This window comes from Miscanthus floridulus, chromosome 4, assembly GCF_019320115.1.
Source record: "Miscanthus floridulus cultivar M001 chromosome 4, ASM1932011v1, whole genome shotgun sequence".
NCBI classification, from domain to species: domain Eukaryota; kingdom Viridiplantae; phylum Streptophyta; class Magnoliopsida; order Poales; family Poaceae; genus Miscanthus; species Miscanthus floridulus.
In genome coordinates this window covers 70,022,459-70,042,620 of record NC_089583.1, presented here as the reverse complement: position 1 = coordinate 70,042,620, position 20,162 = coordinate 70,022,459, and the positions used below count along the sequence as shown (strand labels likewise).

Here is a 20,162-nt window from a genome sequence, read left to right as displayed (position 1 = left end):
TAGAAGTGGCATTGGATATATGGCAAGTGTAGAGAAGATGAAGGCCCAAGCTCAACACCAACAATCAAAGCCAAAGAGATGTTTTGAGTGTGGACAAGAAGGCCACTTTGCTCATGAGTGTCAAACTCCACCACCACAACCCTTGCCCAAGCATGCTAGACCCTTTGCTTTCAATGCTCACTATATGCTTAGAAAAGATTCTAGTGGAAAGATGAAAGTCATGTTCTTAGGACCCCCAACAAGAGTAGGCCTAAGAAGATTTGGGTGGCTAAGTCACTTGTTGAGAAGGTGAAGGGCCCTCAACAAGTTTGGATCCTTAAAGCTTGAATCTCTTATGTGTAGGTGAACTACAAGACTGGATGGAAGTCATTGGGTTATTGATAGTGGTTGCACTCAACACATGGCCGGTGATCCTCGTATGTTCACCTCACTAGATGAAGAGGTAGATGGACAAGAGAAAATAACATTTAGAGATAACTCAAAGGGTAAGGTTAAAGGATTGGGCAAAGTGGCAATATCAAATGATCATTACATCTCAAATGTGCTCTATGTTGCTTCATTGAGCTTCAACTTGCTATCCATTGGGCAATTGTGTGATCTTGGCTTTCAATGCTTATTCACCGAGAAGGAGGTTGTTATATCCAAGGTAGATGACAATCAAGTGATATTCAATGGATTTAGATACAATAACTTATATCTAGTTGACTTCACCTCCGAAGATGCAAACTTGAAGACTTGCCTATTCACCAAAACAACACTTGGGTGGCTATGGCATAGAAGACTTGCTCATGTTGGGATGAGCTCACTCAAGAAGATTATGAAGAATGATTTGGTGAGAGGGTTGAAGAATGTGAAGTTTGAGAAGGACAAGCTTTGTAGTGCATGTCAAGCCAGCAAGCAAGTTGCAAACACTTATCCAACCAAAGCTTTTATGTCAACCACAAGAGTGCTAGAACTCCTACACATGGATTTATTTGGACCAACAACATACAAGAGTTTGGGAGGAAATCTCTATTGTCTTGTGATTGTGGATGACTATTCAAGGTATACATGGGTGTTCTTCCTTCATGACAAATCCAAAGTTGCATCTTGCTTTAAGAAGTTCGCCAAGAGAGCTCAAAATGAATTTGAAGTGAAGCTCAAGAAGATAAGAAGTAACAATGGCAAAGAGTTTGACAACACAAACATAGAAGTTTATTGTGATGAAGTTGGAATCAAACATGAAGTCTCCGCAACTTATACTCCTCAACAAAATGGTGTAGTTGAGAGGAAGAACTGGACTTTGATCACTCTTTCAAGGACAATGCTAGATGAGTACAATACCCCTGAAGCTCTATGGGTGGAAGCAATCAACACCGCATATTATGCATCCAATCGCCTATTCCTTCAAAAGTTCATTGGCAAGACACCTTATGAGTTGCTCAATGGGAAGAAGCCAGACGTCTCAATCTTTAGAGTGTTTGGTTGCAAATGCTACATCTACAAGAAGTGGCAACACCTAGGGAAGTTTGAAAGACGTTGTGATATAGGTTTTCTTGTTGGTCACTCATTGAAGTCCAAAGCATATAGAGTATTTAATCATGCCACTGGCTTAGGTTGAAGAAACATATGATGTGGAATTTGATGAATCTAACGGCTCCCAAGGAGCACATGAGAATCTTGATGATGTAGGTGATGAACCATTGAGAGAGGCTATGAAGAATATTCTGGTGGGAGACATCAAACCAAAAGATGATGTACAAGTTATTAACCAACCTTCTTCATCAAGTGTACCACAAGATGGTGAAAAAGATAGGGAGAGTAGAAAATAAAGATACTCATATCTCCCATAAGCAAATGGTGGTACAAGCACAAGATGTTGATGCTCCACAACCTCCTCCTCAAGTGATCAATAGAAGAAATACACCTCTCCTACAAGATCATCCACAAGATCTCATCATAGGGAGTCCATCAAAGGGTGTAATGACTCGATCTCAAAAACTTACTTCATTTATTGCTCATTACTCTTTTGTCTCTTGCTATGAGGCTACCAAGGTAGAAGAAGCTCTTAAAGATCCAGATTGGATCAATGCCATGCATGAAGAGTTGAACAACTTCACTCGCAATGAAGTTTGGACTCTTGAAGAGCGACCAAAAGGTGTAAGAGTCATTGGAACAAAGTGGGTATTCTGCAACAAGCAAGATGATCAAGGTGTTGTTGTGAGGAACAAGGCAAGACTAGTTGCAAAGGGGTTCTCTCAAGTTGAAGGCTTGGATTTTGGAGAGACCTTTGCACCAGTTACAAGATTAGAAGCCATTCGTATCCTACTTGCATATGCATCACATCATGAAATGAAACTATATCAAAAGGATGTGAAAAGTGCATTTTTAAATGGCTTTATTAATGAACTAGTCTATGTTGATCAACCTCCCGGGTTTGAAGACCCTAGATATCCTAATCATGTTTATAGGTTGTCCAAGGCACTATATGGGCTTAAGCAAGCCCCTAAGAGCTTGGTATGAGCGTCTTCGGAACTTCCTTATTGAGAAGGGCTTCACCATTGGGAAGGTCGACACTACACTATTCACCAAGAAGCTTGATGGGCATATCTTCATTTGTCAAGTATATGTTGATGATATTATCTTTAGATCATCAAATGAAGACTCATGCAAAGAATTTGGTGAATTGATGTCAAAGGAGTTCGAGATGTCCATGATTGGTGAGCTTACATTCTTTCTTGGTTTTCAAGTCAAGCAAATGAAAGAAGGCATCTTCATCTCTCAAGAGAAATACACTAAAGATCTTCTTAAGAGATTCAAGATGGATGAATGTAAGCCAATCAAGACCCCCAATGCCTACTAATAGACATCTCAACCTAGATAAGGGAGATAACCTAGTTGATCAAACTCTCTATCGTTCTATGATTGGTAGCTTGTTATATTTAACCGCATCTAGGCCCGACATCATGTTTAGTGTGTGTATGTGTGCTAGATTTCAAGCTAGTCCTAAGGAAACATATTTAATTGTCGTAAAAAGAATCCTTAGGTATCTTAAGCACACACCAAGCATTAGGCCTTTGGTATCCCAAAGGAGCTTTATTTGAATTAATTGGCTATTCTGATTCGGATTACTGCCGGATGCAAAGTTGATAGAAAAAGCACATCTAGGAGGGTGCTATTTGCTTGGTAGATCACTTGTATCTTGGTCCTCCAAGAAACAAAATAGTGTGGCTTTATCTACCGCCGAAGCAGAATACATTGTCGTGGGTGCATGTTGTGCACAAATTTTATACATGAAACAAACTTTGCTAGACTATGGTGTAGTTCTAGAAAAGGTACCTCTTTTGTGCGACAATGAAAGTGCGGTAAAACTTGCAAATAATCTGGTTCAACACTCTCGCACCAAGCATATAGATATCCGCCATCACTTTCTAAGAGATCATGTGGCTAAAATGATATATCACTAGAAGGTGTAAGATCCGAAGATCAATTAGCGGATATCTTCACTAAACCGCTAGATGAGGCTACTTTTTATAGATTGCGGAATGAGCTCAATATACTTGATTTTAGTAACTTCACTAAAAATTGAGCTTGTGTTGTCCCTTGCATTCATTGTAATATACAACATGCTTAATTTGTGGCAATGCATATAGGGCTTGTCTAACATGGTTAAGATAACCGCCGCAAAGCGTGTGAAGAAGCTTAACCTTGGATCAAACTTGACAAGCAACTAGATTTACTTACAAGTATTGCATATGCATGAATATTGTTTTGTCGTTTTGTTCTATTTGCCCTCTTGTTGCCTATTTTCTTAAAAAAGAATTATAGCCTAAGGCAAAATATTTTGAAAAATATGAGGGTTTGAGAGAGGTCACTCACATCAGTCCCAATTGGTGTTTATTTGAATCTTATTCAAGTTGGGACTTGATTGGGAACAGGCAGCGCGAAGGAAGTTTGAAGTTTTGCTGGAAAAAGTGCACCGGACGCTGCATCGGACGCTGCTGTCCAGCGTCCGGTCAGTTCACAGGAGGTGAACTGCTGGTGAAGGAGTGACTGGACGCTGCGTCTGTGCGTCCGGTCAGGAGGGGATCCAGCATCCGGTCGATCAAAGGAAGAACAAGTTGTACTGACCGGACCCTGCCTGCGTCCGGTCATGGACCACCGGACGCATCCGGTCATGGACCACCGAACACGTCCGGTCCCGATTCCAGAGGAATTGGACCTCTCTAGAATCGATCGGACGCTGGGTGGTAGCATTCGGTCGCTACCACTGGAGCGTCCGGTCAGTGGATCTCGCGCGGCTTCAGGACTCTTTTCTCCGTTTCCTTCTCTGTCGCGTTTGGGACCCTCATATAACCGCTGCCTTCAATTTGTTTCCCCGTGACCTAGCCCTAGCCCTTGCCGCCGCTAGGTCGCCGCCGCTACTCACCCGCGCCAACGCCGCCGTCTAGCACGCCACGCCGCCATAGCCTAGCCTGTAGCCGAGCTCCTTGCACCGACCACACACGCCACCATGCCTCCCTTGCCCGCGCTCGCCTGGCCCTCTTGCCACCGTGCCGCCTAAGCCGAGCCCACTGCTAAGCCTCACCATGCGCCTCCAGTCATCCTGCTGGTCATCAAGCGTAGTGTGCCCTAGCCCTACCTCCTTCATCTTGGTAAGACCAGATCAATGCTCTAAATTCGATTTGCCTGTGAACCTAGATCAACTGCATTGTTCTGATTCCAAATCGCATTTAGGGTTTTCGACCTAACTCGAGCCGGTTCCGAGGTTCCCCCACGTGAATGTCTTTCCTTTTCCTAGATCGCTGTTCGTCAGGTAGCTTGCTCAGTCGTCTCAATTTCATACCTACATTGCTTGCTTCCTAGGTTTTCGCATCTAGTAGATATATTGTATTTATTCAGTATATCCATCTATTCTATCGTGCAGCGAGTCGGTGCCAGTTGTGGTTCTTGTGGCAGGTGGCAGTCAACTCGGAGCTAAGCTCATGAGTAAGGATCGAGGCCAAGCCTCGAGAGTGTCAGTTTGTCTGTTGATCTTCATCAGCGTCAGTTCATCATCTTGTCAGTTCAGATGGCTCGCACCAAGAACGTTGGTGGTGGCCCAGGTGATGATGATCAGAGGCCCCCGCCTCACCAGCCAGCAGGATCGAAGGGCAAGTCCACCAAGCAGGTGACATCCAAGAAGCGCAAGTACCCCGACGCAGAGACAGTGAGAGCAGCAGCTATTGCAGAGGCCGCAGAGCATGCCGAGAGAGGCGGTGCCCTGCAGCGGAGTTGTCATTACAGATCAGCCAGTTTCACCAGCAGTGAGAGATGCGCTTGAGGAGGTTGAGTGTCGTCATGGTAGTCCAGCTGGGACTGCCACGCTTACAGGATGATGGGTTGCCATTGAGGAGGGTCAGTCAGCTGAGTAGGAGCCAGTTCAGCAGACTCAGGAGGGCGAGCAGGTACAGCAGACCTAGGAGGCCGAGGGGATAGAGTCGGCACCCCAGCTTCACTGCTCTGGACAAACCCATGTACTAGTCTCGCTGAGGCCACCGACACAGCGGAGGGGATCACGTCCACCACCTAGACCATAGGGTCCACCTCTAGTGGTGCATCTCGACTTGAGGGCCGCCACTGGCCAGATAGGTTCAACTAGCTGTGATTTGTAGAGTTTGAGGTTTGGTTTCCTCCTGAGGAGGGATAAGAGAGCTAGCTGAGGGTTTCTACATGCCACTGTAGGAAGATTTCTACAATGCTTATCTCAACTAGTGGGGCAGTGTTCAGATCTCAGAGAGTCTATCGCATAGAGTCTATTGTGGCAGCAGCCGGAGAGCACATTCGGCCTTACTTATCATATTTGCCAAGGTTGACAGATTTGATTGGACGGACAGGAATATATGTACCATCTTGGGTTCATCAGTTTTATGCTTCACTCTTCATCGATCCACATCACAGATTTATTCACTTTGCTTTCAGAGGCAGAGACTATAGAGTGACGAGTGGAAGGGCCAGAGAGATACTGAGGCTATAGGATCAGCCTGTCAAGATGCATGAGGTTTGTTATGGACAGTGGGAGCCTCCCAGGCATCCTCATGGAGGGTTGGTGCCCCCTACAGATTTAGTGCAACATTGCTTCAAGAAGCCCTTTGGTGAGGGGTCGAGCAAGAACCCTAGTGACTTGACTCCTACAGCGAGAGTGCTAGAGGCCATTATCAGGAGGACACTGCTTCCTAGGTTGGGATACAGGGAAGGCCTGACTCGCTTATAGATCTGGCTTCTCAATGCCCTGATGCAGCAGACAGTATTTGATATCTAGGACCTCCTTCTTTTAGAGATGGAGGATATAATAGCTGAGGGATTCAAGGGTCATAGGCAGCTTCCCTATGCTCACTGGATCACATTTCTCATCCACAGAGTGGTGCTTGATAAGCCCCTAGGTATGATGGATGAGTATACAGGTGCCACCATAGAGTTCCCAACTTACAACTTGTCATAGAGGATCAGACATAGCACTCCTCAGGCACCCAGACAGCCTAGCCATTGTCCCGACATGCCTAGAGTCCGCAGCTCAGCAGGATGAGATTATTAGAGGGATTGCAGCCACTAAGGAGGAGGAGCTAGAGGCACAAGCAGGAGGTGAGTGAGTATAGTGACAGCTCTGACGATGACTACCAGCCTATTCCTCAGATGCCTCCACTGCAGACATGATGCAGAGGCCGGTAGTTCCTAGTTCTGCTCCACCTACTCCGCAGACTAGACCCCGCTCTCATTGCTATTCTTGAGCGGATGCAGCAGACATAGGATAGATAGGCACAGGAGACAGCTACTTCTTTTGCCTAGTTTCAGGCTCGACAGGATGAGTTCCAGAGGCAGCAGCAGGCCATGCAGCAATAGCAGTAGCAGATGCATCAGCAGCAGATATTCTTGCAGCAGCAGCTTATGGGTTTCATGCAACATGTGGTGACAGCTCTTAGGGCCCCATAGCCACAGCCTTTGCCCTAGCTTGCTCAGTCGGCTACCACTTCAACGACTCCAGTAGTACAGCCTAGTGGGCTCCAGAGTCAGGGACAACCTCCAGCTCAGTTTGCTTCACCTCTTGTATAGGTGTCCCAGTGGTTAGCCTCACCCATGGTAGCCCTACAGTTCACTCCACTTCAGACAGGCTTCACACTAGAGCAGTCTTCCTCGCTATTCGTGCCTGACACATTAGTCTCTAGGAGTCTTGGAGCATCCTTCAGCGAGCTAACCGGCATGCCTACACCACCTCATATGCATACTGCCGGTCCGTCCACAGCAGCTCCAGTCGCAGTGACTACTTAGAGGCTCCCCTCGTCTGTCACCTCGTCAGATCCTACGACAGATATACTAGCAGCTTCACAGGCAGCACCAGTCCCAGCTCAGACCTAGACCGCTTCAGCGACACTTCCTGCCACAGAGGGCCAGTCAGTTCAGAGCTCAGGGTTAGATGATGATGGTGCCCAATTCTAGCTTGCCCCACGTTCTTCTACGCCCGGCTTGTCTGCTGCAGCCCCGCCGACCGACCCCTAGGTTTTGGTGTTTGTCGCCAAAGGGGGAGAGGGTTTGAGTATGTAGACTTAGGGGGAGCTACATTTAGGGGGAGCTTGTTATATAGTATTAGCTTATTATATACATTTAGAGTTTTATTTGTGTGATACACTATTCCTTTTGCATTCATGTATTTACTTTCACGCATATTATTCTATCTATAGTGTTATCTATGTGATTGTGATATATGACAAGTGTGCTTTCTACTTTGCATTATTTAAATGTCATATCACTTGTGTTATGCTCATTTGCCTTTGCTTCCGCGTTTATACTCTGATGCAAATGAGCTTTGTTAATCGTACTCATGCTTAATTCACATCCTTTGAGTACATTGTGTTGGCTTGGGTCATATAAGCTTGACTAACATTTTTGTTCTTATCGACAAAAGCTTATATGAACCAAGCCCGTCAAAAACCTCACTCTTTCACATACTCGAGGTGGTATTGTCATCAATCACCAAAAAGAGGGAGATTGAAAGCTATCTAGGCCCCTAGTTGGGTTTCGATGATTAATGACTAATACAAGATTACTATGACTAACGTGTGTTTTGCAGATGCAATTAAGTTAGGTCATGGTAATGGAGATCAATCGGGCAATCAAAGTTGTTCATGCCCCTACGATGGAAATCATTTCGGTTTTCAAAGGATGGACGACAAGGTTAAGGATGACTAGTTCTAAGTGTTAATTGGAGTTGGAGAGACACTTAGAGTAGTTTAGGACCTTGTTTTTCCTTTGGCCGTACTATTAAGGGGGGTATGGACTGGGTAGCTTGACCTAGTTAAGTCTAATGAGTTAGGTGTGGTGCACACTTGTTAAAACTAGCTCTAGGTAGCTCCTACGAAGCCCTTTGATCCCATGGAGCAAACTTCATTCATAATTGATCGAGAGTTGGAAGTGAATGGAGGGTCAAATACTGACCGGACGCTGGCTTCGGTGCGATCGGACGCTGGCCGCAGGGTCCGGTCAGTTCATTTGACCGAGAAGAACAAGTTTGATGTGACCGGACGCTGGAAGGTCAATGTGACCGAACGTTGAGGGCCAGCGTCCGGTCGACTCTAGTAAGGGTCCAGACTTGAAAAAGTGTGACCGGATGCGTCCGGTCAATACTGACCGGACCCTGAGGGTTCAGCGTCCGGTCGAGTCCAGTAAGGTTCTAGTAAGGGTTTTATGCGACCGGACGCGTTCGGTCAGTGCTGACCGGACCCTGCCAGTGTCCAGTCAACTCATTACTAATGGTTTGCGGGTTGAACTGACCGGAGCGTCCAATCAACATGATCGGAGCGTCCGGTCACCCCGTAGAAGCTCATAACGGTTCGTTTTTTAGGCTGCCTTATAAATAGAAGCTCCACTCATGTGTGGAGTTACTTTTGCTCATTTCAACAGCTGAGAAACACGTTTGTGAGTGCCAAGAAGAGCAAGGTCCTAGTGAGGTGTTTGTGATTTGAGAATCGAAGAGTGAAACCTCATTAGTGAATCAAGAGTAGACAAGTGTGCATCCATCTTCTCATTAGGCTTCGCGTGGTCAAGTGAGAGTTTATGCTTGTTACTCTTGGTGATCGCCATCACCTAGATGGCTTGGTGGTAATTGGGAACTTGGTGTTCACCCGACGGAGCTTGTGGATGATCCAACTTAAGTTGTGAGCGGTTTTGAGTGATTCGCCGCGACGGAGTGTCGAAGAATCAACCCGTAGAGAGCACTTGATCCTTGCGCGGATCAAGGGGGAGCTACACCCTTGCACGGGTGCTCCAACGAGGACTAGTGGGGAGTGACGACTCTTCGATACCTCGGCAAAACATCGTCGCGTTCCTCTCTCCATTTACTTTGAGCATTTATTTTAAATATTTACTTTGAGCAATTCAATACTTGTCTTTACGTTTATAGAATTGCCATGCTAGAGTAAGTTTGGAACATAGGTTGCAAGTCTTTTGTGTGTTAATTTGATAGAAACACTTTTCTAGGCACAAGGGGTTAATTGGGCTATCCATATGATTTGATTATTACAAGAAAATTTAGAATTAGCCCAATTCACCCCCCCTCTTGGGCATCTTGATCCTTTCAGGCTATTCACCCCCTCTAGCCATATTACAACCTTTCATAGCGTCCGGACAGACACTCGCAATCGGATGCCTACTGATGCACTCCGTTTCCCCAGTGCGCGCACCTACACTCTACGCCCGCGCTTGCGCCAGCACGCCCCTACCCTCGCCCATGTGGTGCCCACGCCGTCCAGACGTCACCTGCGCCGCCAGACCATGCGCGGGGATCACTTGCGCCCCCTCCGCTTCTCACGCGTATTGCAACACGTGCAACACCCGATCTACTTTGCAACATTCCAAAGGAAACACTTGCAAACATACGTCTAAAAATAGATGAAACCCTTGCAACATATGTCTGAAACACCTGAAAAACACTTTAAAGCCATTGCAAGCATATGCAACATCTAAATGAAACACTTGCAACATATGTGTGAAACATATGCAATATCCAGATAAACACAGTTGCAACTTATGTCTAAAAACAGATGAAACATTTAGAACAGAAGTTTGCAACATACGTGTATAGCATTGCAGCATATGCAACATCCAGGTCTACTTTTGCGACATCCATATGAAATACTTACAACATACCTCTGGAACATCTAAAACACTTGAAACATACAAAGAAAGTGGAGGTGATCGCCATTGGAGAAGGCGAGTGGCGGGCAAGCGGTGGGGAACGCCGCGACGGCCGTGCAAGTTGGAAAACATCGCTGTCTTTTTTTTAGAGAAACCATGAAGGTAGAGGGGAGCAGGCCTGTCGGGCTGGTAGCGCGCAGGTCCAGGAAGCACGACGTCTGGACGGACGGACGGATGCACCATAGCATCTCCAAAAAAAAACTATTTCCGAGGTCGATTTAATGTTGATCTCTCAATTTTTAAAATCATCTTTTTGCACCTTAGTTTTAGTCTATATATCCTGCCACGTCAGCCACAAAGGTAAATTGAACTGCCTTAATAGTTCAAGGTAAATATTTTTCTATAAAAGTATGTAATTAAAAAATCTTAAAATCCAACTTAACCTTCAAAAAAATTGTTTTAGATTGAAAAAACTATGCTCTATCTTCTAGTACATAGCTTGGAATTATTTGAAGTTTATCCGTAGTAGATGATTTCATTATCTATTATAATTTGTCGACGTTAACGATCCAGACTACATAGAAGGCAAGTGACTTCGACAAAACGAGTGTTATACTAGGTAACCACCTCATATTTGATCATACCAAATATGATAAGGCATGAGGTGCTTAGATGACACTTGTGTTGTCATCAGAGTCATCTAGAACTTCTACGTATTCCAGGTTATCAACATAGATTAATTATAATAGATAACCAGGGCATTTCCTAGTAAATAAACACCCAAATAATACAATAGAATATTCAAATCATTCTATGCTATGCACCATAAGATACAACATGATTTTATGAAAAACTAAAATTGGTTTCATATTTTTCTATGCCAAAACTTTTTTTTAATTTTTTTCTCGAACGAGTGCATATCATTATATTAATAAGAAAAAAGAGAACCCTTACAGAACACCACACATACCAAAAAAGAAGCTACAAATCACTTTTGCGCCAAGACAAGAAAAGGATCCGAACACAACCTAAAGAACACACACTACTGAGACGACTAGGCAAAAAGGTAAAAATACCTTTAGCCCCAACCAAACCCCACAACTGAATTTCCTCGCTAACAAGCAAGGCTATGGCCAAACAAGGAGGTACACCATAAAAAACAAATCTATTACAGTGATCCCAGATGGTCTAGACCCCAAGAATCACAAGCGAGTTGAGGCCTTTCTGTAGTTATCCTCCAACAGCAAGAACAATCTTCTCCCACGAATCATCCAAGAACTCCTCTCCAATATGAAGGGCAAGGATATGTAGACCTACTCTTTGGAATAACCTGAACCAAAAATCTCTTGTAAGGACGCAAAAAGAAGACAGTTTATGAATTCCTAAGCTTGATCACAATGAGGGCACCTCTCTGAATGAGCGAGCCCTCTTCTTGGCAGTCGGTCGCGTGGCCACATGAAGAATTTACACTTGCCATGAGCCCAAAGATCTCTGAATCCTTTGGTAAGGCCCAAAGGAGCCCAAGATTTTCTCTGACTTTTTTAAAATTAAACCAGATTTTAAGATTTTTAATTATATAATAACATAGTACAATTTGCAATACCACCAGTCAGTTCTGTGAAGAAAAAAAAAAGCAATCATCGTCCATTTTTACCTTGCAGATTCATGTTACTCAATGAATACTTCTACAGACAACAGCACGTTTCATTATTTTTTTTTCTAGCCTATCATCTGGATACTAACTGTTCATGCACGAATACACACCCAAGCAAACTATAAGACCTACAACTACACACAAAATCATCGGAAAATGGAGCCCATTCAAACTTCATTAATTATTTAAAACATGGTACAATGGGGTTCCATTCAAACTTCATTCATAATTTAAAAGACAGTACAACGGAGCGGAATGTTTTCTAAAAGAAAACAGCAAGAGCAAATGCAGCTTGCTGTAAACATCAGAACGCCGACAAGTACAAGATGAACTGAGAATAGAAGGGTACGGCAGAGGCAAAGGCAGAGGTGTTCATAACATTGAGCTAACAGCAGTCAATAATGTTTTAGTAGAGCCTGCCACAGCAATCCGAGGCGCCACAGTAGCAATGTTTAACCTTCTCCTTGTGATTCTTGTCATAGACCTCCCCTACCTTATAATTATAATGGTAGGTCAGCTCCTGTAGTGGCGGGATATTCTCAACAGCAAAAAACATAACATGCGGCATCCTCATGTCATCATGGTCCCAGAGAACATTTTGGGCATAGAGATTTGGGGAACAACTATGGTTGATAAATCTTCCCACATTGCCACACTCTGCTGCATCTATTGTGAAGCCTTCCATTGTCTCAGAGGACGAGGTAGAAGATCCTACACCAACCACCGACTTTAGCCCCTCCCAAAGTTCTTCATCATGGAAGTTATTGCCAATATCAAATAGATACTCGTCATTCTGTCTCTTTTCAGCTTCTTCATCTTTCAATAGCTCACCAGTATACTCGCATATGAAACTGCCTGATGATATAGAACTGAGGGATCTTACACCCCAACCTGTCTTCCCTGTCTTGAATATTTCTAGTGGAATTTTGATACCATGCTGACTCACCCTATTGTGGCATGTTGGCGGGCACCTGCATGTAGTGGTAAAAAATTGGTTAGCTCACTTGTATATAAAGCTAGATTACTATCTTGGTTTTAAGCTAATTGTCTGGTGTGTATCAATATGTTTGCTTGTTGTCAAAGATCTCCATAACTTCAGGAGAATAGCTAAACTCTGAAACCATTTTTCATATGCCAGACACCAGCTGTTGTTCTTAATGTTTCATAATGTGTCACTATCATCTGGACCTAAAACCAACAATAAGCCTTAATGTAACATCAAATACAAGTTCCAACGAATAGGAATATTTCTCATGGTTTGAAATTCAAATACAGGAACTTCAAAAACCCAATAGAAAACTAAATAACAAATGAATATTTTCAGGTTGACAGTTATTTGGATTACTTAAGTCTTTGCACAGCCATACCTGCATGATGGACCACACTCATATATGAGAGGCCTGGCCTCAACGATCGCACCATTGAAATTGAACGGTATTTCCCCTCCATTCTTAACTGCACAAGCACACATAATCGAGTCCGAGCAGCCGTTTGTGCAGTTGCAACCCTTTGGAGGTTCTTTTTCATACAAAGCTGGATATATGACTTTGGTGATGTATTTAAATGGTGCTGGCCTCATGTCATCAATTGTGTTAATGACACATATGGGTATCCTCTCGTTTCCTTGAGATATATCCGGCAAACAAAGACCTTCACGAACTTTGGACTTCCTTGTTGCCTTAACTGCATGTAGGGCTAATTCAGGTTGCCCTGCGATCCTCTGTAACTTGTACTTGAAGACCATCTCACCTTTTGGGCCTTCTTGCCAACATTCCAACACTTCGTACAACCCATCATATGTAAATGTTGAAGTTTGCTTGCCTTTAGAATGACCAACTTCACTTCTACTTTGGCCTTTGAACCCATGAATCACACGAACTGGGGATTTGGTTTTGATGCAATTCTTCAAGGCAAGATTGCCCCGCGCAAGCTTTTGATCATCTCTTCCTTTATTCCCACCAGCCTTCCCTCCGGAACCCGTGTATATTAGTTCCCCCGAGCTTGATAATTCATCAGGATAGCCACCGGAGGCAACGATACTTAAAGCAACAAGGACACCATTCACCTTAGCATCGTCAATACCTCCTTGAAATGGGCGATGGAGACCAACTATGGACAGCTCAACTCTAAAATGAAATTCATCGCCAACTTCAACACCGGGAATATTTCCCACAACGGCCCCAATCTTTTTATAGATAGGGTCGTTCTTTAGGGCCTTAGCTGCTTCAAGGTCAATCCTCCCAACTTTGCGTTTACCTTGTTCCTCAACCTGTGTAAGCTTTCGATACATCGCCTGGAACAACTGGAGCAACTTCCTAACTTTGCTTCGAGCATCTATATCATGGACCCTAGGTTGCTTGTGGTGTGACCCGGAAGGAACAGACGGAAGAACCGTGACACATATTTCTCGCTTTTCTCCATACACAACTAGCACCCTAGAGTTGTCATCATCTTCCAAGTTAATGTCATCATTGTCATCCATTGTCTCATCATTGCTCGCTTCAAAAGAGGCAACTTTTCCTATTGGTATATCATTTGGAGTAGCATCTAGCTTGTTCATAGGAACAAGGGACTTGGAAGTACTAACAATAGATTTTCTTCCTCGTGTCTCATTGTCATCCATTGTCTCATCATTGATCGATTCACTAAAATCCACTTTTCTTGCCGGTATATCTTTTGAAGTAGCATCCTTTCCCTTTATCTTGTTTCTAGGAACAAGAGACTTGGAAGCACTAGCATCCTTAGCATCCTTTCCCTTTAGCTTGTTCCTAGGAACAAGAGACTTGGAAGCACTAGCAATAGACTTTCTTCCTCGTGTCCAAGGGCAATTGTCAGGAGCCATCAATGCTTGTACAATTATTTGGTTAGGCTCTTCAATGTGATCAGTTGCAACATGTTTTCCAAGCTTGGACTCCCTAGCGGATGAATGCAAATTATCCTTGCCTATGTCATCACCCTTCAACTTACGAGCAAACTTCTTTTGCTTTGTGTTCATATTTGAGCACGCCACTTCCTTTTTAGCACTCAAAGTCTTACTTTCTATCTTCCCACCTGCAGAGGCCCGTGCATTACCAAGCAATTCGGCATTCATCTTGTCACTATCCAACCTCTTTACTTTTGTCTTTGCATCAATGGAATTGCTCAAAGGTGTCCTAAGATTACTTCTTTGCAAGCTTCCATCAAGTTTATTTTTCATCTTATCATCCACCACTTCTTGTGCTACCTGCTTCCCTTTATGTACCGAGAGTTTCCCCTTCATCTTCCCATCAGAAACATTCCTCGGTGTAGCTTTTGGAACAACATTTCGCTGGTCACCATCTTGTTTGGTACCGGCAAAATCATCTCGAACTTGGACCCTATTGTGAGCCTTGCTATGTCCTTCATCCACTATTTTCTTGCTTTCCAATTTCTTATTGGAGGCCTCTAGTGCTAAAGTTGGAGAAGCCGACTCTCCTAAAACCGGACTTGCCACCAAGGCATCACCATTGTTGACAGGGGTGGCTTCTGAAGGTAACCCCTCATCTCCACTGCCTGTGGTATTAACAGGAGACCTCCCACAACCAGGAGCAAATGTGCTTATAGGTGAGACATCCAAAACACCAGTGTCTGTGGTGGTAACAGTAGCCCTCCCACAGCCAGGAGAAAATGTGTGTACAGGTGAGCCCTTCAAAACTTCACTGACTTCGGTGGTAACAGCAGTCCTCCCACAGCCAGGTGGAAATTTGCGTACGGCTGAAACCGCCCTCTTCTTAGGCGGCGGATTCAAAGAGGGTTCCATCCACCATTTCCTTCTCCTTCCTGCAATTCCATTTTCTTTTCTCTGTAACTCACTGCCACCTGTTTTCTTTCCAATCTCTGTGACATCCCCATTAACAGCAACCTCCTGCCCCACATCACTGCTGCCACCACGTCCCTTCTCCTCAGCCACCAACAAGCCATCCCCCTTGTCACCGTTCTGCACAGAACTAGCACCGACAGTGCTACAACTCCCCAGCACTACCGCCGTTGGCACTGCCACTTGCACCACCCTGTTCCCTTGCTGACCATCCGATGACAGCTCGCCTGCATCGCGCAGCAATTGTGCCTCTCCGTTCTCACCGCCGTCTCCATCCTGCCTAGCCCTCTCCGGCCCTGACTGAGGCAGCACATGTGGGAGGGCGCTGCTGCGCGCTGCAGGTAAAATAGCCGCCACAGCTTCCACCTTATTTTCCTCTTGCCGAGGCAGGGCGCAGTTCTCAGCCGCAGGTGAAACGGCGGCGGGGTCAGCCACCTCCTCCACCTTATCCGATCCCTGCTGCCGAGGCGGGGCGCCGTTCTGACGCACAGTTGAAACTGTGGCGGGGGCGACGGCCTCCTCCACCTTATCCGGGCATCCGCTCTGAACCGAAGGCGAAATGACGGCGGCGGCGGCCGCCTCATCGGCTCTGCCGCCGAGGGCGGTGGAGGCGCCATCCACGCCGTTCACGTCAGGACCTGCCGCGGCCGCAGAGGCCGGCGCGGCCGGGGGCGCAGGGAGCCGACCGCACCCGGGCGGCCAGGACCGCTTGGCGGAGACCCTCGAAGGTCTCCACCTGCGCGGCGGTAGCCCCGCCGCGGCCGCGGCCTCGGCCGGCGGCGCCGGCGGCTCCACACCGGCACCCGGCATCCCAAAAAACTGCAAAATCCAAAATCCAGATCGAATTTGAGGACCGATTGTCAATCGAATCGACGCGCAACCCGTAAATAACCGCAACCAAACCCTAGAGCCCCCATCCCACCCCCAACATCGAGTCCGCATCCGGCAAGCAAACCTTTTTCTGTTCTTTTCCCGACAGCGCAACCAAACAAGGAGGAGGAGGAGGAGGAGCGCGCGATGGGCTCACCTTTTTTTTCCCCCGGTATGCGCGCGAGGCCGGCGCGAGATTACTCTGCCACGGCGAGTTTGCGCGGAGGAAGAGGAGGCCGCGGAGAGGCGGGGAGCGGATCTCTCCAGAGGAGGAGGTTGGAGCGGAATGGGAAGGCGACCAACGGTGGTGACGGGCAGGGGGTGTCCGCCAGGCACGCACGCGCCCTTTGGAGGCTTCGCGCCCTTGGAAACTGGAACGCTTCGGTTTCGGGCTTTCGGCTTTCGGGGGCGTCTGGAGAGCGGTCGGTCCAGCTGCCCGGGACAGCAGAACGAGAACCTTAGTGTCGATCTCCGTCCGATGAGCATGGGAGGGGAGGATAGAATATGCTTTTCTTTTCCTCGACCATATTTTAGCAAATCTTCATCGTATCAGATAATAATATAATAATATGATAATATACTATGTATATTATAAGCCTATTAGGCACATCTCAGCTTTACCTTTAAAGTTGTTGTTTTTTGCAAAACAACCTCATGAGCAATTTTATTGGGAAAGCTAAGCTATTTTGAAAAAGAAGTCTCGGGGAACAGCTTCACATGTACACAAAGGCCCTGTTCGGCATAAACCGGCTTGTTCGGCTTTTTTTCAAGTAGAATAATATTTTTCTCTAATAACAATTCAGCCAGAACGGTGTTTTCAGTCAGTTTCAGTCAAAATTCAGCAAGCCGAACGGGGCCGAAGAATCAAAATTACCATAACACCCTTTCCCTCTGTTCTTCGTACTCTTTTTCTTCCGCATCGATGGAACAGCGACGGCGCCCTCCCGACAGCTCAAAATAGTCGTACTCTCGCGTCTGGAGCCCCCACTGCGGCGCCCTCCCAGCTGCTCGGGCAGCCACGCCCCTCGCGACTGCTGCTGCGATGCCCGCACCTGGCTTGGCGGCGGCGATGCCTGCGCCTCGGCTCGACAACGGCGACCGCGCCTGGCTCGACGGCGATTGCGCCCCCTACTCCCTCGAACTCCGGCATCCGCACGTGTGCCTAGGCGAGCCTCAGCGACATCGCATACAGCGAGCTCCGGCGACCGCGCACCTTCCTCTTCGGCTCCGGTGGCTGACTGCGCGCCCAGGCCCGGCAACCACCGTGTCCCAGCGGGCCTCCTCCCGTCGGCGGCACTCGCTGCGTCGGCAGTCGTGATGGCGCACGTTCGCCCCGGCGGCTGCGGCGCTTGCTGACCCCGCTGCGGCCACCCGGCGGCCACGCACCCACGCGGCGAGCCTCGGTGGCCACGCGGCGGACCCGCGCCCTAGCGGCCACGTGGCGAACCCGCATGCGACCTCGCAAGGATCCTGCGCCGCGACCAGGAGGCGAAGCTCGCGCCACGGTCCAGCGATGGCGACGCCCGCACGCTGGCTCAGCTCCTCTCCGCGCATGCAGCGTGCCTGCTTACATCGGTGCGCCCCAGCCGGCCACGCCCAGCCTCCTCCCTCCCCTGCAAGCGTGCTCTCTCTGCTAGGGGCAAAAGCTATCCTTTGTCAACAGTGGGGCCCACATATGGAAGATGAAGCTAGGATAAACTACTTTTTTTAGCTTTATCCCAACTCATCCCTCTGTGAGAGAGGATGAAAAACACCTTCACCCTTGAAGCTGTTTTGAAAAAAAAGTGTTTGGCAAAAAAAAAAACAGCTCATGAAGCTGTTTGTGAGCTGTGCCAAACATGCCCTTTGTCTACATTGTTTTTCTTCCTAATTTTCTCTCTAGTTGTTCTAACTTGTATTAGCGTGGGTCATGAGTCTAGGTCACATACGAGATATGTAGGGCGTGAACCAATATCCATTGGAATCGGACCCATATTCATCATCGCTACGCGAGTTGTCCTAACTCGTATAAGTATAGGTCATGAGTCCAAATCACATATGAGACATGGAGGGCGTGAGTATAGTTTGGGAAGTAAATAAGTAGGACTGGAAGAATTGTCCACTATCCGGATAGTTAGGGGAGGTTAAAAGCTCTAGTTTGGTTTTAGTGAATTGATGAAACCCGAAGTGCTAACCTAGTTTATCAAAGTGATTATGAGATAGGTAGCACTACTCCAAGTGATGAAGCAAATGAAGATCATGACATGATGATGGTGATGATCAAATGCTTGGACTTAGAAAAGAAGAAAGAAAAATAAAAAGCTCAAGGTAAAGGTGAAATTGATAGAAGCTTTTTGGATTAGTGATCGAGACACTTAAAGAGTGTGATCATATTTAGGATCGATAGCCGTACTATTAAGAGGGGTGAAACTCGTATCAAAATACGGTTATCAAAGTGCCACTAGATGCTCTAACCCATTAGCATATGCATTTAGGATCTAGTAGAGTGCTAACACCCTTGAAAATATTTATGAAAATATGCTAACACATGTGCACAAGGTGATACACTTGGTGGTTGACATATTTGAGTAAGGGTGGAGAAGTTGGTAGAATGAAGGAGGTGATAGTGAAAGGTCCTAATATGGCTAGAGGGAGGGTGAATAGCCTATTTAAAAATCTATAAACCAACTAGAGCAATTTGATTAGTATAACAAATAGCGAAATGCAAACTTGCTCTACCTCTACAAGAGTTGCAAGCCACCTATCCAACAATTATAGTTACTATAATTACTAAACACATAATTTGCTATGTCACTACTCACTAAGAGCTCTCACACTTGCTACACTAAAGAGCTCCACTAGATGAACTTAAAGTACAAAGCAAGCTCTTAATTCTAGCTTCACTAAAGAGCTTGCTACAACTAGTTTACAAGAATATAAATGAGTGAGTAGAGTGATTAAACCACCGTGTAGAGGAGTGAACTAATCACAAGATGAATATTAAATCAATCACCTGAGAGAATACCAAAGGGCAAGCGACAATCAATTTTCTCTCGAGGTTCACGTGCTTGCCGGCACGCTAGTCCCCGTTGTGTCAACCAACACTTAGGTGGTTCAATGGCTAAGAGGTGTTGCACGAACCTCGTCCACATAATTAGACACCGCAAGAACCTACCCACAAGTGAGGTAACTCAATGACACGAGCAATCCACTAGAGTTACCTTTCAACGCTCCGCCGGAGAAGGCACAAGACTACTCACAATCACCACGATCGGAGCTGGAGACAATCACCAACCTCCATTCGACAATCCTCGCGGCTTCAAGCCATCTAGGTGGCGGCAACCACCAAGAAAAACAAGTGAATCCCGCAACGAAACACGAATACCAAGTGCCTCTAGATACAATCACTCAAGCAATGCACTTGGATTCTCTTCCAATCTCACAAAGATGATGAATCAATGATAGAGATGAGTGGGAGGACTTTGGCTAAGCTCACAAGATTGCTATGTCAATGCAAATGGGGCTTAAATAGAAGCTCCTACGAAATAGAGCCGTTGGCTCCTTAGTCCACTAAAAAATGGGGCGACCGGACACACCGGTCAGATTGACCAAACGCTGGACTCCAGCGTCCGGTCGAGCGATGCATGCCATGTGTCCCCTGCTTTAAACACTGATCAC

General features: G+C 46.2%; 1 protein-coding gene across 1 annotated transcript; it reads right to left on the bottom strand.

Annotated features, from left to right (window-relative positions):
- Positions 1 to 12,001: 12,001 nt before the first annotated feature.
- Positions 12,002 to 16,786, bottom strand: LOC136549786 (uncharacterized). Its single transcript, XM_066541193.1, has 3 exons — positions 16,663 to 16,786; positions 13,168 to 16,454; positions 12,002 to 12,771 (listed from the first exon to the last, which is right to left on the bottom strand). The coding sequence occupies exons 2-3, from the start codon at positions 16,443 to 16,445 to the stop codon at positions 12,207 to 12,209; spliced, it is 3,843 nt and encodes a 1,280-aa protein (XP_066397290.1). The 5' UTR covers positions 16,446 to 16,454; positions 16,663 to 16,786; the 3' UTR covers positions 12,002 to 12,206.
- Between the last annotated feature and the right edge of the window lie 3,376 nt (positions 16,787 to 20,162).

Excerpts from the sequence above, each read along its gene's own strand:
- LOC136549786 (XM_066541193.1), bottom strand. The coding sequence starts at position 16,445 with ATGCCGGGTGCCGGTGTGGAGCCGCCGGCGCCGCCGGCCGAGGCCGCG. Across the intron at positions 12,772-13,167 it reads GAGTGTGGTCCATCATGCAG|GTGCCCGCCAACATGCCACA; the intron begins GTATGGCTGTGC and ends CACTACATGCAG.